General features: G+C 45.6%; 2 protein-coding genes across 6 annotated transcripts in view; one reads left to right on the top strand and one right to left on the bottom strand.

Moving 5' to 3' along the window:
- Positions 1-17,850, top strand: part of GKN2 (gastrokine 2) — a 326,024-nt gene that overhangs the window by 129,154 nt on the left and 179,020 nt on the right. The window lies entirely within an intron of this gene.
- Positions 1-17,850, bottom strand: part of ANTXR1 (ANTXR cell adhesion molecule 1) — a 221,603-nt gene that overhangs the window by 85,242 nt on the left and 118,511 nt on the right. For 3 of the 4 annotated variants that reach the window (XM_045446307.1, XM_045446308.1, XM_045446309.1), the window contains exon 13: positions 2,979-3,074. In XM_045446307.1, coding sequence (XP_045302263.1) covers positions 2,979-3,074 — 96 coding nt within the window. Of the gene's footprint in view, positions 1-2,978; positions 3,075-9,247; positions 9,527-17,850 lie in introns of those variants that run through there. The other variant, XM_045446311.1, reaches the window with a different exon arrangement.

Below are 17,850 nucleotides of genomic sequence, written 5' to 3'. Positions count from 1 at the left end.
TGTGCACTGCTGGTGAGAATGTAAGTTGGATATGGAGGTTCCTTAAAAAATAAAAAATAGAACTACCATATGATCTAGCCATCCCGCTTCTGGGTATATCTCCAAAGGAAATAAAATCATTATCCTGAAGAAGTATCTTCTTCTTGAACCCCCATGTTCACTGCAGCGTTATTTGCAATAGCCAAGACATGGAAACAACCCAAGTGTCCATCGATAGATGAATGGGTAAAGAAAATGTAGTACACACATATAATGGAATATTATTCAGCCATAAAAAGGAAGGAACTCCTGCTATTTGCCATAACCTGGACATAACTTGAAGGCATTATGCTAAGCGAAGTAAGTCAAATGAAGAAAGACAAATACTGTGTGATGTCACTTATATGTGGAATCTAAAAAAAAACCCCAACTCATAGAAACAGATCAGATTTGTGGTTGCCAGAGGTGGGGTTGGAGGGGTGGGTGGTGGGGGAATTGGGAGAAGGGGGTCAAAATGTACAAACCTCCACGTTTAAGATAAATAAAATCTGGGGATGTAAGGTACAGTATGGTGACCGTAGTTAACAATACTGTATGATATATTTGACAGCTGCTAAGAACTGCTAAGGGAGTAAATCTTAAAGTTCTCATCACAAGGAAAAAACTTTGTGACACTGTGAGGTGATGGATGTTGATCAGACTTATTATAGTAAACATTTTGCAATATATGCATGTATCAAATCATTATGTTGGATACCTTAAACTTATGCAATGTTATTTTTTTTTAACGTTTATTTATTTTTGAGACAGAGAGAGACAGAGCATGAACAGGGGAGGGTCAGAGAGAGAGGGAGACTCAGAATCTGGAACAAGCTCCAGGCTCTGAGCTGTCAGCACACAGCCTGACACGGGGCTCGAACTCACGGACCGTGAGATCATAACCTGAGCCGAAGTCGGACGCTCAACCGACCGAGCCACCCAGGCGTCCCAAACTTATGCAATGTTATATGTCAGAAAGAGACATTTTGCACCAATATGAATGGAATGCCATGACGTACAGTAGTATATTCCTATTATAGTAAATATTTTTTAATAGTGATAATAATACACAGCATTTACTATGTGCAAAGGTACTGTTCTAAGCAGTGTATATATGACTCCTTTAATCTTTACCATCTCCTTATGAGGAGGAGATGCTCTTATCCTCTTCATTATACAATGAGGAAACAAGTTCAGAGAGGTTGGGTAACTTGCCCCAGATCACATAGCTAATATGTGATGGAGCACTGCTAGCTGTTCTATTGTTCCCAGCTGTCCCCACCCAGGACTAACTGTTTTTAAGAATGCAAGGGACTGGGTGAACAGGGTGATGCCTCCAGTAGAAGGTCTGGTGCTCACTGCCGGCCACCATCACTGCCACTGGCCCTGACCACCCTCTTCTTTAAGAACCCCGCTGAGGGGGGTTTTCCCTCCTTAGAACTTCAGACTTGAAAATTGTTTTTGAATCACCATAGAAAGCACCCTGGCTGACTCATGGCGTTTTGTTTTGTTTTGTTTTGTTTTGTTTTGTTTTGTTTTGTTTTGTTTTGTTTTTATCCTCAAAATAAAACAGTTGTGTAGCCTTAAGTATTGAAAACACCATTTTACTTTTGGGGCTGCTGCTGGAAGAATGTGTGCACAGTCGCGGTGAGTCAGTCCAGTCAGTCCGGTCTGGCTTGCACTGGCTGACCAGAGACTTGAGTCTGTCCTAGGTCCCGCCTGCGCACACGTTCCGATCTACTGAAAGTCATCTCTTTCCCTCAACACCCAGGGCCTCTGCTGGTGCAAGAGCCTCTTTCTTTCCAGAAGTCCCTGCCACATGCATCCACATCCCTTCTTTCATGCTTCTCATCTCCTTCTTTCACCACCTCTTTCAAATGTCATTCGAAGCCCTCTCCCTGCCTTTTTGAGCCCAGCGCTCTGTGAGTTTGGGGCCCTTGCTGAGCTCAATTCCACACGCAGATGTGAGTTTCCTCGCGCTGTGGACTGACTGCTCAGAGAGAAAATGAGGACAAGTTCTTGCCTGGAGAGGCTCACTGCCTCCCCTGAGGGACCCTCTGGGGAAGAACTAAGAGACAGGGAATGGCAGATGGGGGGCAGTCCAGCAGCGCTCGCTTCAAACCCGCCCGGGCTTACAGTGCACCCTCTGAGTCTACATAAAGGCCGAGTGTGGGCTGGGAGTAGGCATGTGAAAGCAAACGGTGTTTTCCTTCGTTTGGATATGATTTTGTTTGGACTTCTCCTAGTCTAGGGGCCAGGGAATAAAAATTGATAAACCGGCACATTTCCTCCTTTGGGTGCAGCAGGTGATGGCAGGTTATGCCAGGCCTGAAGCTATTTGGGGAGACACTAGCCAGGGCCATGTGGTGGCTCCTGACGAGCATGATGGGGAGGGGACAGATTTTTATCCATCTCGTAGCCTAAGTGGTTAGACTAGTCTGGGCACGGGGTAGATGTGTCCTATAAATGTTAGCTACAAGTAATGAAATGAAGGCAGGTGCCACTCATTATTATTAAAAATAAAGAGGTCAATGGCACTCCCTCAGATGGGCAGACTGGCTGCCAAAGCCAGCGTCGTCTTGAAAGAGTATTAGCGGGTGCAACTCAACGTGTGTGTGCGCGCGTGCATGCGCGCGTGTGTGAGATTCATGTCAAATAACACTCGCCATTTACAACATTCTGGGGGTCCTTCCTGAGCACTAGAACCAGAGCGGGCACCTGGGCTGCCCTACCTAAAGGCTGGCAGTCTCACTCCCTACCCGTACTGATTCCCAATGACTTGCGGTTCCATCAAGCAATGTTAGTTTGTGCCAACTTTGTACAAATTACATAAACCATGCAAAATTTGTCCTTAATCTTTACGTAGTTTTTTGTCACCGTCTCCTACTGATGGTCCTGTTAACCTTGTGTCACCTTCTGCTTGAGGCCTGAGGTGAGGAAGAGGAGCTTGGGGCACTTACCACGGTGCAGCAGAGGGGCCAGAACCACCAGAGGAGAGCCAGGGCCAGGAGCAGGAACAGGATCAGCAGGGCAATTGCCAGGATGGAGCCATCGGACTGTGGGACCAAGAAAGAGGGTGGTCAGAAGCGGGTCGGCCATGTGGGCAGGCAGAGACACCTGTAGCCTCTCCCTCCCCGCATTCCCATCACTTATATGCAGACTTAAGGCCCAGAGAAGAGCACAGTTTGCCAAAAAAAAACAAAAACAAAAACAAACAAAAAAAAACCACAGAAGGTTGAAACTCTGCCGAACATTCTGGACAACACACTCCACATAGCCAATTCTCTCGAGAAATGGCCCTTCATTTGTCTTTTCAGAAGGCCCTGCTCGTCTCTGAACACACACATATATATATTATATATGTGTTTGTTTATTTTGATATATATATCAAAATATATCTATATATCTATATATCTATATATCTATATATCTATATCTATATCTATGCATCTATCTATATCTATATCTATATCTGTATCTACATCTATAATATAAAGTTTGTTTATTTTGAGAGAGACAGAGAGAGTGAGAGGGGAGGGGCAGAGAGAGGGAGAGAGAAGATCCCAAGCAGGCTACGCACTGTCAGCACAGAGACCGACACGGGGCTCGATCCCACCAATGGTGAGATCATGACCTGAGCCGAAATCAAGAGTCGGAGGCTCTGACGCTCAACTGACTGAGCCACTCAGGTGCCCCCTCTAGGAACAGCATTCTGAAGGACCAACCCTGCAAAAGCCAGGGCGGGCGGTTGCCCACATAACCAGGCATGGAGGTGACCGACGACTGCCTTTGCCTCTGGCCCATCACCCTCTGCCTGGTGACATCCTCCTACTCCCTGGGTCTGCTGTTCCTGCTACCACCTGCCTTGCACTGTGGACAGTTCTCAGGATTCAGCCTGCTCCCCCCATCCCGTTCCCAGGGATGCCCAGAACTGATCCGGGAGGCGAAGTCTAGAGCCAGCTGATAGGAGGAAATAAAGGGCAGATGGATTCCAGGTACGGGGGGTGGAGCGGCTGAAAGAGAAGCCGGGAGGCAAGGGGAGTGGTGGCTGAGTCAAGGCTGCTGTCAGATCAAGTGGCTGTCAAGTTTCGGCCAGGAGGCAAGGCAGGCACCAAAGACAAATTTTACCCACTTCAAAACGTGCCTAGGCCGGTCCTGCAAATAGACACGGTTGTTACTGACATGGTTGTTACTGCAAATAGACACAGTTGTGTCTGAGATGGTTGTTACCTTTTAGCAGAGATCCCACTCGGTGTCAGTATTCTAGGGCTGCTGGTTCAGGGAAGCAGATTTAAGCCCCCTCCACCCGCCCTCACCTCCAGCTGGTGGGAGTGAAAATGGGCACAACTTTTGAGGGTGAGGGTGGGGGAGGGCAAGCTGAGGAGCAAATTGTCATAGGTATTAGTTGTCATGGTACCCTTTCTGAGTAAAGCTGGAAATTCCACGTTTAGTTCCCCAAAATAATCAGGTATGTTTGCACAGATGATGACAACTGATCATAAGCATCACCATGGAAAACAACCTAAATGTTGTTTTGAATTAGGGAATGGCTAACAATACATTACAGAACTCCCATGCAACCAATTACTGTATAGACATTGTTTTCTGTTTTCAAATAATAGTTAAATGACATGTGAAACCATTTCTGACATAAGTGGATTTATGTATAAATTAGTGAGAGAGAAAGACTGAGGGATATTATTAATAGTAGTTTTGCAGGCAGTGGGTTTATGATAATTTTCTTTTTTAAAAAATCGTTTTCTTTTTTAAAAAAATATTTTTTTTATGTCCATTATTTTTGAGGGGGATGGAAGGGCAGAGAGAGAGAGGGAAACACAGAATCTGAAGCCAGTTCCAGGCTCTGAGCCATCAGCAGAGCCTGACTGGGAGCTCGAACTCCCGAACTGTGAGATCATGACCTGAGCTGAAGTCGGATGCTTAACCGACTGAGCCTTCCAGGTGTTCCAATCGTTTTCTTTCCCTTTTTAAAAAAAATTTTTTTTAACGTTTATTTATTTTTGAGACAGAGAGAGACAGAGCATGAATGGGGGAGGGTCAGAGAGAGAGGGAGACACAGAATCCGAAACAGACTCCAGGCTCTGAGCGGTCAGCACAGAGCCCGATGCGGGGCTCGAACTCACAGACCGTGAGATCATGACCTGAGCTGAAGTCGGACGCTTAACCGACTGAGCCACCCAGGCGCCCCTCATTTTCTTTTTTTTAAACAACTTGTAGTAAGAACATAAACTACTGAAGTTGTTCTTTAAAAATCTGTACTTGGGGCTCCAGGTGGATGCTTTGGTGCCCAAGCTCACTGGCCCAGAGGTTCTTACCCAGGGCCAGTGGACCTATGGGGTACACAGAGGGGCTCAAGGGGATGGAAGCTTGTGACCCTCTCAAAATTACACTCATGATCTTCAGGGCCTGTGTTTTCAGGGGGAGACTGCTCACAGCATGACCAGATTCTCCAAGCTGCCCCCCACCCCCTAGCCCATTTATGAGGAGCGAGGTTGGGTGGCCTATTCAGGGCAGCACAGCAGATTAATGGCAGAGTTGGGACTTGACTCACTCCCACTCTGAGCGCTTGGTGGGGGCTACTGGAAGCCGTTTAAAGGTAGCTCTTACTCCCTGGAATGTCTTTGACCAAAAAGCCAGGGAACTAAACACCCTGGCCCCGCCCAGCCAAGGCTTGGGAATGCCAGATGGCCCCTGAGGGAGGTGCACCCTCGCAGGTGCAGGTGTAGGGCTGGGCAGTGGGTGGGGAGAGAGCACAGGGGCCGGAGGAGGGACATGGCCATGGTAGGGAGGATGCTGCTGGACCCACAACACTTATGCATGAGCTGTGGTAAAGAGGGATGCTCTTGGCGAGACGCATGTGTGCTTCCCAAACTTACTGTTAGTCAAGAACAACTCTCGTAACCTCTCAGTCTCTATGTTCCACACCCATAAATGGAGATACTAACCCTCATCTGCCCCACTGCACTGACAGGAAGACAGATGAGCTACCTCAGGGGCCGGTAGACACAGCCGCACAGCTGGCATGAAGGCTATCATGTCAAACACTGCACTGTACCTCGCCCTCCCTCCAGTTCCTCAGAACAGCAAACATGGTGGGCGTTTCAGATCATAAATCTGCTTGCACTTAGAATAATAAATAGTTTTGGTTACTGAAAGTCTCATAAAACAGCAGTCTTTTGGTATTGAGTTATAATTTAGCAAAGACTGCATTTATTCACATTATACTCAATCTCTCCACCCTCCTGATTTTCTTTTCATTTTACATAGAAGAACCGAAGCAGAAAAGCTCAGATACTGTGGGGAAATGTTTATACTTCCTTCTGGAAGAAGGAGAAGGTTTCCTGTGAAGCAGGGAGGGAGAAAGACCCGGCCCACCAGGAAAGAGAGGAGGCTTCCATACTGGGGGAAGACTTCCTGAATTGAGACCAGGAAGCCACCTATGTTTGCCTTCCCTCCAGCCAGGCTTGGTCTGCCCCTTACCAGGCACAGCTCTCCCCAGCTGTGGAGGAGCATAGCTGTGGGGCTCAGGAGGGGGCAAGGTGCAGGGGGAGGGGGAGTGAGCATGCACAGGGCCAGGAGCTCCTGGAGGCACTTTGTCCTGCTCTGGAGACAGGCCCAGAAGCAGCCCCCAAATGCACCGCCTGCTTTTCAAGATCTTCCCGCAACCATTACGTATATACCGAGTGCAAAAGGGTCACCATCAAACTTAGGGTATGAAGTTTTGATAAACCTCGACCTGGAGCCAATGTTTTGCTGGGATATAGCATGCACATGTAACCTCAGAGTTCCTTCACATACTCATTCAGCAAACGTTTATTGAGGATCTGTTCTGTGCCCACTGAACAGACCTCAGAGATGCAGGATTGATTAGACAGAACCAACGCGCTCATAGTCTGCTGAGGGAGTTGTAGAAACAGTGAACCACATGCCGGGGGCTGGGTGTTATTCAACAGCTGTACACTGAGCACCTTTCATGTGTCAGGCAGTGAACGATATAGACAGTCTCTATTCTTATAGAATTTACATTTTGGGGACACCTGGGTGGTTCAGTTGATTAAGCATCCAACTCTTGATTTTGGCTCAAGTCATGATCTTACGGTTCATCTGCTCTGTGCCCATAGTGTGGAGCCTGCTTGGGATTCTCTCTCTCCCTTTCTATGACCCTCCCCTGCTCTCTCTCTCTCTCTCTCTCTCTCCCTCCCTCAAAATAAATAAATAACCATTAAAAAAAAAGAATTTACATTCTTGTGGAATGATGATGATGATGATAATTACTATAAGCGCAGGTAATATTTACTGAGTACTTACTATGTGCCAGGGACTAACTGTATGTACTAACAGGCTTTCTGTATGTTACCTCACTTAATTCTCATTAACAACCAAATGAATTTAATAATATTATTTCTCACATCTTATAGATAGAAATACTAAGGCGAGGACAGGTAAAGAAACTTCGCTACGTCACAGGAAGAAAGCGGAATTGAACCTGGGATGTTTGGTTCCACACTTCACAGGTGTAACCAGCAGTCTATTGCTTTCAGCAAGTGCTAAGAACCGAGTGCTTGGGAGGTGGCACTGAGCTCTGGGCCTGCAGGGTGGAGGAGAAGCCGGCATTCCTGCAGAGAAAGGCATTGGGTAGGAGTGGAAGGGAAGTGGGGACATCACTGTGAGAGGCTGTGCAAGCTGAGCAGAGGAGCATGGCTTCTATTCGGAGCCAAGGGGACTCCGGTGCACCGTTATTGGATTTGTTTCTTGGGAAGCAAGTGCTTTCGACATTCTAGAGTATGGCCTCAAGGAGGGAGAGATTGGGGGTCAAAGGCCGAGGTGGAGGCCTGCTGCAATGCTGTCCGGTTCTTTCAGGATGACACTTTACAGGGTCACCCTTTGGAAACGTTTACATTTTCATGGACAAGTTCGGCCCTGATTTTACTAACAATGGCTGACCATTATTGTGTGCTGCCTGTGTTGCTGGTGCTATGTAAAGCGTATGTATGTATTATCTCATTTAATTAAATGTGCCTTGTGAAAGTAGTCTTGTAGGAATTGTTACTCCCTTTTTGCAGGTGAGGAAAATGGAAACTCAGAGAAGACCTTAGCCGGGACCTCCCACATACAAACCACTTACAGACATTTATATGCCCACAATTTTAATGTTGCAAAACTGGAATGGACCACTGCAGGGCCCGCCTTCCCCTTATAGTCTTGGCTTGCAGTTTCACTCCGTAACCTTGTTGAGGAGGGACTGACAACATACGTGAGGATGACCCTACAGAACCTGTTGAATATGTATCAGTATGTAGTATACAAACACGTACACATCTGCACTGTTTAGTAAATGGTATTTGCTTCATTCACAAAATTAGTCGCTTATTCTAAACCAGTTCTTTTGCATCTTTACCAAGTCCCAAAATGAAGAACCCTCTTGGGTGCTAAGGAGCAGGCTCTGCCATTGGCTGGAAGGCATGTGGAATGTTTCAGAGCCCCCACAATGGAGCCCGGCTCCATTCTTTTGCTCTGGTACCAATTGCCTTGGCTCCTTGGGCTCTAGCCACTGGCCTGCCCTCCTGTGTCCCAGCGCACGGTCTGCTGGCATGCCCTGTGGGCCTGCTCCCCAAAGCTTATTGCTGGATAATTCCAGGAGGGTTGCGGGCTGTCTGTTCTCTCATCCTGACTTAGGACAGGTGTGTGGGCTTAGCCTCTGCTCTCCCCCTTCACCAGGGCAAAGATGGTCAAGACTGAAGAGACCCCCTCGCCCCCAGGCCCACACGGTCGCACCACAGGACTGAGGGGGGCCATTTAGGTCAGTGGCCCTGTTATGGAATTGTGTCTGTACAGGCCCTGTTGCGGATGGCCGGCTGACAGAGAGCAAAGTGGCTTCTGAGACCTCGTAATTTCAACAGGTACCAGCCTCCAGGGTGACGTAGACACATACTCCAAGCTCTCTGAGAGCCCTCACTGGGGAGGGGAAGGGACCTGATTTTATGACACCAAGAGAGCAGGAGCTGACTTGCTTAGCAAACTCTTAGACTCTGATGCCTGCCCTTGCTGGGCAGCTCTTGTGTGTAATTTTCCGGAAACCTTCAAAAGATTTCAAAGAAAAAAAGAAGAAGCAGATAAATAGCAAAGATTGATTCCTACCACTGTGATTTTTCTGACAGCCTAAATCTCAACACAAGTTAAATTCTTGTTTTATTTAAAAAATGAAAAGTTGTAAAACACCAACAGGGCCCTTTAATTAAACAATAATTACAGGTGGGGGTTTCTGGGGTATGTGAATAGAGCTGAAAGGCAGGTGGGAACGCAGGCAGCCTACAGTGGTGCCTCTTCCAGTTCAGGGGGAGGGTAATCATCCATTTCCTTTGGTGAATAATTTCATGCCTTCTTAAAAAATATGAAGGCGTGGTGCTCAGCCCTGCTCCTTCCCTCCAGCCAGGTCCTCATTGTTAGGGTAACCATCCCAGAGGGCTGCCTGGCTTGAAAGTCCAAATCCCTGCATCATAGATTTCTTTAGTTCCTTCTGTTGCCAGCTCACCAAATGAGGGCATCTCTTTTAAGACAAGGAAGCACTGTCTTCAAGGATATAGATTTGGAAACCTGAATAATGGAAGCATCTCTTACTTGGTAGGTTGTAGGTAATTTTGGATTTCTGATGCAGGGCATGAGCGTGAGGGATCTGGCCTGGGCCTGTTTGTGCTGTGATGAGAGAGAAGCAGGCCTCTGGACAATAGAGCACCAAGCATTGCTGCTCCTTTCAGTTTTGTTTTGTGGGTTGCCATGGTAAAGAGAGGAGGATAACATTGAGAAGAATCATTGGGAGACTGGGGGAGACTCAAATTAAAGAAACTTTGTGCTATTCCCCATCTCACAGTTGGGTTTGGACTGGGATCCTGCCCGCTGCCCGGCATGGGTTATTATGTGGCCAGTGAGGTGTCTTAGGTAAGGAGGGAACGTTCTTCCCCACTGCTGTGCGTCTTTCCATGTTGAGGGCTCCCTCAACATGCTCTCATGCACCATGCCTGAATGGTGTGCAGACCTTCTCTTCCACTTTACTCATTAGGTAAAGAAGGCCAGAGTAAACCAAGCACGATGTGATCTGTTCCCCCTGTCACTCCTAGAACATGCTGCCCCCAGGGAGCAGCCCCCAGGGAGGCTGGCTCCCACTGAACTTGTGAGCTAGCTATCTGAGACAGGGCCTTCTCTCCTCTTCTGCAATATCAAGCTGGTTTTGCCAGGAGGTCTGATGCTTATACAATTTTTTTGAGGGGGGTGCCTCTTTAAGAGAAAGAACATAGAAGTATAATTGCACAATTATGAGGGCCCCTCCCAGAGCTGTAGGAGAACTAGGAGGGACCCGTTCAAATAAGCAACCTTGCAGCTCAAACCTCGGCTGTCCAGTAACTCTGCTGCTGGCTTGAAGTCTTCCCTGGACAGGCCCCCTGCCCATGATGAGGCTGGTAAACCTATTTAATCCTGGGCTTCAGTTTCCAGCCCATCTGCTGCCACACTCAGTCAGTCTTTAGCCTACCATAGTAAAGGCAATACTGAAGTTCACATATCATTTGGGGGGGGGCCTCATTTCTGTTTGTTCACATGCTCTATTGCCCCCACTACAATGTCCCCTCTAATATCTTATTTTAACTTCTCCCAGGATGGGCCCTGGCAATGGTAACTATTATGTTTGACAACAGCTCACATGGATTATTAACCAAGTGGTTATGAGAGCCTCAGTGACGGCGGTGGGTTTGCGGTCGCTCTAAATGATCTATGCCAGGTCTAACAGATCCTGACTATTAACACTGAATTACTGAAGATATCAGATCCTTCCACGTGGTTAGACTAGGCTATCTTTTAAACATTTAACACGAAAGAATGAATTAGCAGGTTTATTCTGCCACATTGAAGGGCTCTCAGCCAAACCCTGCCAAAAATATGACAAGAAAATAGCTGATGATCTATTCAAGCTTCTTAAAAGCTGGCAATGCTATTTCCCTGGATTCAGTTGGTAACCGATGATGCCACAGGGCAGTCCAGGACGCGGGAGGTGGGTTTGCTACTGCATGAGGCTACCCAGTGGCCCCTCTTCATCTTCTCCCCCCCGCCCCCGCCCCAGCCCCTGACCCTCTTTCTCTGGTACTGAGTGAGGATGAGTTTGAAGCACTGTTGGAAAGCCCTCAGGGGAAAATGACCCTTTCTCCAGGGGCAGTTCTGGTCTATGACCTTGTGATCTCATGGCAACCTGCTTGTTCTAAATACCGAAGAGGCCATCGTGGCGAGAGGGAAATGTGCAGAGTCAAAGAGACTTGTCCTCTCCAGATGAGAGACCCCACGGAGGCTGAGGGGGGTGGGGGGTGGGGTCCTACATTCCCTGTTGCAGCCCCCTTGGCTCCAGGCTCCTTTCCTCCCTCCCAGGGCACAGGCTGGCGCTTGGGAGGTGTCACATTCCAGTGCTCTGAAGTGGAATATAGAACCATTCTCAGCAGCTGCTCTGAGCTCTGTTTCCTGCCCAGACAAAACTGGCGGAGCACGGGCAGGTTTTATTTTGTAAGATGAAATTTAAGTCATTTTATTGCTGCTGAGACGTTCCGGATAGGCAAGCCCCAGAGACCAAGATTCTCTCTCTCATAGCTTATATATTCTGACTGTTATTTCTGGAAGCAACCTTAGCGATTATCTAACATCTCCACCCAAACCGCCCTGCATTTTTATTGGAGTCCTATTCCTCTGGCATCTGTGACAGTTACTGGACTGTCCTGAACTTCATTCCTCCTATCTGATTATCCCTTACCCACCTTCCTCACGGGCTCCTCCTTGTATGCAGTCCCTTAAATATTTGCATGCACTATGGATCCATTTTTTGTTTTTAGAAAGGTATATACTTTTTATTTTGCTTGAAGTGTGTCTGCTTTTTAAATTCGCTTTGAAAAATTATGGTGAAAAATATACACGTAAAATTTGCCGTTTTAACCGTTGCCAAGTGTACAATTCAGGAGCGTTCAGTACATCTACAGTGTTGTGCAACCCATGGATGCACTCTTGATCTGTGCTGGTTTTTTTCTGTGTGACACTTTCCGCGGGCTGTCTCATTTCCCTTCAGAGTTTAAACTCTCATCTCAATACTGAGGACTTGCATCTTTATCTCTAGCCTAGATCTGTCTTTATGCTTCAGTGTTACAATCGGGGTCATTCAAGTATCTGGCCGGTCTTACTGATGCCTCAGAGTCAACAAACTGAGCTCATTGTTCTCCCCTTCAAGCCTGCTTGTTCTCCTCTCCTCATTCAATGGCACTACTTATCAACCTAACCTCTTCTTGGATCTGCCCCTGTCTACTCCCCCTCAACACTACGGGTCAGGGTTAGAACCTTATTATTTCTTTCCTGGACAGTGGCAGCTCTCCACTGGTTTCTCTACCACCATCTTGCTATCCCAAATTCCATCCTCTACAGCTGCATCTAGAGTCATCTGTCTAGAATGTTGTTCTGATAGCCCTAACAGCGCCTCATTGTCTGCACAGGTTTGTATCATTTGAGAACTTGATGAAAGTGAAACACCCCTTTGCTCAGAAAAGTACACATTCACGTTTACGCACAAGCTCACAAATTTTGATGACAGTTTCAGGGCGTCCATCAAATCCCCAGAATTCATTATGGGTCCTTACCTGAAGGCCCTACATCACCTGGCCTCTCTTATTCCTCCAACCTCCTCTCCTCTTCACTTCCCTCCTTATACTTTGTGCTTTGACAAAAGTAAACCTAGGCACACCTTACTGTACTGTTCTCTCATGTTCTTCTCCCTGAAACACCCTTTATTCCTTGTATTGTTTGGGTAGCTGTTTCTCATCTTTCGAGTCTTAGCTCAGGCAACACTCCTTTAATTTCTCCCTTGCCTACTTACTAAACATCTACTGTGTGAGGCCCTCTACAGGCACTGGCATAAAAGATGGGCATGGTCTTTGTAATCGCAGACCTTGTAGTTGAGTGGGGAACACAGACAAGTAAATACCACCAATGAACTCGGAGTCTGTGCTCTCATTTTATATGTCTACTTTAGCATCTACTGTGTATTATAGAAATGATATCATTACGTATTTGTCTCTCTCACTGAGCCCCTAGATGACTCAAGTCTGACTTTACTCATCTTTGTAATTTTGAGACATAGCATAGTGTTTCAAACGTTAAAGGGCTAGTCACTCAAGTATTTATTCGACGGAGGAAAATTAGAATTTAGCAGGCTGACACCTTCCATAGCTAGTGGGTGGCAGAAGTGGCACTGGAGCCGATGTCGCCCGAGGCTGCTCACCTCTCCCACCATGGCCCCGTCCCTGGAAACTAACTTCACTAACTTCACTGCAAAGAGCTTGGGTTTTGGAATCAGGAAAAGATTATTTATTTATTTATTTATTTATTTATTTATTTATTTGATTTCTTTTTTAAAGAGAGAGAGAGAGCATAAGTGAGAAAGAGGGGCAGAGGGAAGGAGGGAAGGAGGGAGACAGACAGAGAGAGAGAGAGAGAGAGAGAGAGAGAATCCCAAGCAGGTTCCACACTGAGTGTGGAGCTTGACGCAGGGCTTGATCCCATGACCCTGGGATCATGACCTGAGCTGAAATCAGAAGTTACATGCTCAACTGACTGAGCTGCCCAGGTACCCCAGTAAAAGATCATTTAAATCCTCATTCTTCCACTTATTAATATGTAGACTTTAGATAAATTACTTAACTTCTCTTAAACTTCCTTTTCCCTGTGTATATGAAATTGAGATAATTCCTACTTCCCAGGATTGATTTGATCCTTAATGAGGTAAGAGATGCGAAGCTCCTGGCACATGGCCATCCTTCAATAGATCTGATTTCCCTTTCTGTTCACCCCTTGCTTCACCCCTTGCTTCACACAACACCATGTCATGTTCCTGGTGATGTGCCCGGGCTTGGCCTAGGCAAATGAATTTGATTCCCGTAAACAATCTCTTGCTAACTGTGGCTGGAGCTATGGTGTCACTAGGTGGTTGCAGGTTAGGTGTTTGGGAAACCACATGCCCCCAGATATCCATACCAGTGTCAAGGACAGGGAAGCCCAAGTGGGTTTCCCGATGGTAAATTTAATAGCTCTCATTAAAGGTGATCAAAATTAATGTTGGTAAAACATAAGCAAACATTATGCTTCATTCCTGCCACCTGAGAGGTAATCTACCTGGGCTAGAAATGGCAATCAAATTGATAGGCATCGAAGACATTGGATTCCTTAACCCACAGAGTAAGCAGTATAGAGAAAATATGAGGTGAGAATTACCTAAACCCTAGTGGAACTCTTCTTAAAAAGTATGGCTGTAAAGTAATGAGGTTGTTCTTATAGTGCCATAGCAAACCTCCCACATCCAAGTGAATCTAATTCCCTCTAAACTAGTGGCTTTGGATGCTGGAGACTCTCCAGTGACACAGCCATTGCTCAAAGCCATTCTGAAACACCTCCCTTGGAACTGTTTCTGAAACCAATTTGTAGGCCACGAAAAGAAAATCTTATACCTTCTTAGTCATGCTTTTCTTTTCACCAAGGAGGTTCCCAGCTTGATAAACTACCATTCACTAGACCCAGTTCCCACAACTATTAGAGGTGGTTTTCATATCAGATGATGATGTTTCCCTATTCCCCTATTGAGGATATTCAAAGTTATGTGACTTTGAAGTTATGGTCATTTCAGAGCAGGAGTGCAGAACATAGTTGGCATTGTGACAGCGTTGTTGGACAAAGTATACGGCTTTCCAAGGTAAATATTTTGAAGGAGCAGCAATCATTTGGATGTGCAAATTCTAGTTTGCTATAAATCTTATGGCTTTATGCCTTATATGAATAATACCAGAAGCACTAGATAAGCCATCGTCAGTATGCAATTAAGGGAAAGATTGATGCTGTATTCCTTCAAACTCAAGCTCTGAGGTCCTTTGTCATGGAAGGACCCTCCATATCAAGGTTTTCCAGTATCATCTTGGTCTTCTTGTCACCCTGACCTAGTAGAGACACTTCATCTCACTTATGATGGGAAGGGTGATAATAAGTATATCTTGGATTCATTCAGCACTTTCTTTTCTCTCCCTAAAATGCATATAGCTCGTTAATCAAAACCAGTTTTTAGAGAATAATGCAGACAAGATGTGGCTCGTTAGTACTCAAAATGCCTTAGTTCCTGTGAGTGGGCTGTTGAAATAGGATTAGAGAGAAAGTTACTTGGTAATATTCAAATATGATGACACTGGAAAAGAAAGGCTAATTTCTCGTTTTCATTTTTTGTTCCATTACAGGGACTGGTCTACTTGCCTTTAATGTAGCTCTTTATTTAATGTATGTGCTCAACTGGCCGTCTTGGCCATCCCTCCCATATTAGTATCATTATTACCTATTATCAGCAAGTAAGCACACCTACTATATACTGTTAGCCTTAGATTATAAACTTGGAAAGGTAGAAGCCAGGCCTATGATTTGGATGGTGCCTCACGGAGATAGATGCTTATCATTGGTGACCATGATGATTGATTCCTCAAAACTATGTCTCTAAACTGAATTACAGAGTATCTGGAAACCAACTAATCATTTTCTGTTGAGTTTCTAACACATGGTCAGCAGCAGGAGACACAGAAAGATGAACACAGTCAGTCTCCGCTCTTGGAAGATGTCATCAGTGTCCAGTTAGTTATTCAGGACTGATTCACAGGGCTCGCTCAAGGAGCAGTATGGGGTATGTGTGCTTAAACTTGAAATGATGCTACAAACCACAATGCTTGAGCTCAGAGCAGAGAGCGTTCAGGAGGCTTGCCAAGGTCAGTGAGGCATCCTGGGGCAGGTCCAGGCAGTACTTGGCAGGCCTTGAAGCCACAGTGAAATGTGGGTAGGTGGAGAAAAGGAGAGGGCATTCCAGAAGGAAAGTGAAATGTGATCAAAGGCACCGAAGGAGGGACAGACATCACTTTACTTAGAGTGAGGAAGTATGGAATATAAGTTTTGATCATCCTCAAACATCTTTATCTATTAGGAGTCAGTGCATTCACAAATTTTAAGCCTAGCAGGTAAAGGCCACCTGAGGTTGCCAGATTGGACTCTATCAGCCACGTTTATTATATATTTATTTAGGTTGAGTTTGTACCTTTTATACACAAGCTCAAAACCTTGAGCTTTTAGATATCTTTTTCCAATTCTGTGAATTTGGGCAATGAAGGTAAAATAAATTGCCTTAGAAATTTAATAAATTTAGAATAAGTTACCTTTCATATTTCCTTGGCCTGCAAATGAAGTAGTTCTCCTGACACTGGGTTGTGTGTAAAAGAAACCCAGGAATATTTTAGTTGTCACTTATTCAAATACTTTTTAATTTTTTTTTTAAAGAAACAAAACATTAAGCCCACTGCTTTGGGCACTGCACTAACATCTGTTCTAGCAACCACAGTAATGGCAAAGGAATGCTAGTTATGTATTGCCTGTGGCACAGATTGACTCTTGTTTTGGGGAAATATAAAGTAAATCACTGACCTTTGAATTTCCTACTGAATAGGTGAGAGCTGGTTGCTTTGCAAAAGGAAAGGTGTTTATATACTCTTGTGAGACTTTATCATTCTGTAGGAAACAGAAGGAAGAGCTTGCAAACGATGTAAGTCATATCAATCCCAAACAATGTCCAGATCAGAAGACATGTGAGGACCGTGGCGCAGCTTGTGATTTGGTGCAATGTGACCATAAATTGCCAACCAGGATGATATGGTCTGGGTTTGGCTGCTGTCTCCTCCTGTTCTGTGATAGCCTAGTCCATGGATTTTGCCAATTTTGGACCATTTAAGGAACTGGCAATTACTTCAGTGTTGGCAGAAAGGAGATCCTTTCAGGCTCTCTCTTCTTTTTGGCCCATTTCCCAAACTGGTAATCAGTCCTTCCTTTGCTCCTCCTTTCCACTCCTCCTCCTCCACCTCTTCCTTCCTCCTCCACCTCTTCCTGCCTCCTCCTTCCTCTCCGCCTCCTTTTTCCTCCTCTTCCTCCACTTCCTTCCTTCTCCTTACAACACCTCTATTCTCTTCCTCCTCCTCCACCACCTCCTTCTTCTCTCTCTCTTTCTCTCTCCCACTCCCTGTCATTCCCCCTCTCCTTCTCCTCCTTTCCACTCATACACACTTTTTGGATCCTCTTTAAATTGTGCACTTCTTCCTACAATTGTGTCTGTCACAACTGGATTCATTAATCTAGAACACTCAACCCAAAAGACTCAAGCATTCGTAATAGCCTCAATAACCCAGGAGCAGGCACGAATGGACACACCGATCATACACTAAAGGTTGTATACTTAGGGCATACACTTTGTCTCAAGTTCTTTCTTAGTTAGAGACTAGGACTTCTCACTTTATATACAAATTGTCTGATATCTGATATCTTAAACTGTCAAATTAGAAAGAGGACATCTAGAATAGAAGACACATGTATAATACTGAGAGATGAGAGGCTGGAAAAAGCAGAACCATAAACTTCAAAAACCATAGTGATTGGAAGGGCAAACAGCCTCAGAAATCGGGGGTTTTGTAGTAACCTGGCAAATTATAGCTCATGATAAGAATGGTGGAGAGTAACATGTAAACATTGTACAGTATTTTATAACATCCATTTTGTGTACAAAGGCTTCCATAGACCCAGACATAGGTGAAAGATAAACTCAATCAGCATGTGTTTTCTTGGTTCCCTTGGTTAATGATCTCCCTCCAGCACTGATCCAACCTGTAACAGCAGTGAGTGTGACCTGTCCCCCATCCAGAACTGACCAGTGTGTTATCAGACACACTGTCTATT

The sequence above is a fragment of the Leopardus geoffroyi genome, chromosome A3 (genome assembly GCF_018350155.1).
Source record: "Leopardus geoffroyi isolate Oge1 chromosome A3, O.geoffroyi_Oge1_pat1.0, whole genome shotgun sequence".
Lineage (NCBI taxonomy): Eukaryota > Metazoa > Chordata > Mammalia > Carnivora > Felidae > Leopardus > Leopardus geoffroyi.
This window is presented reverse-complemented; position numbering and strand designations above follow the sequence as displayed.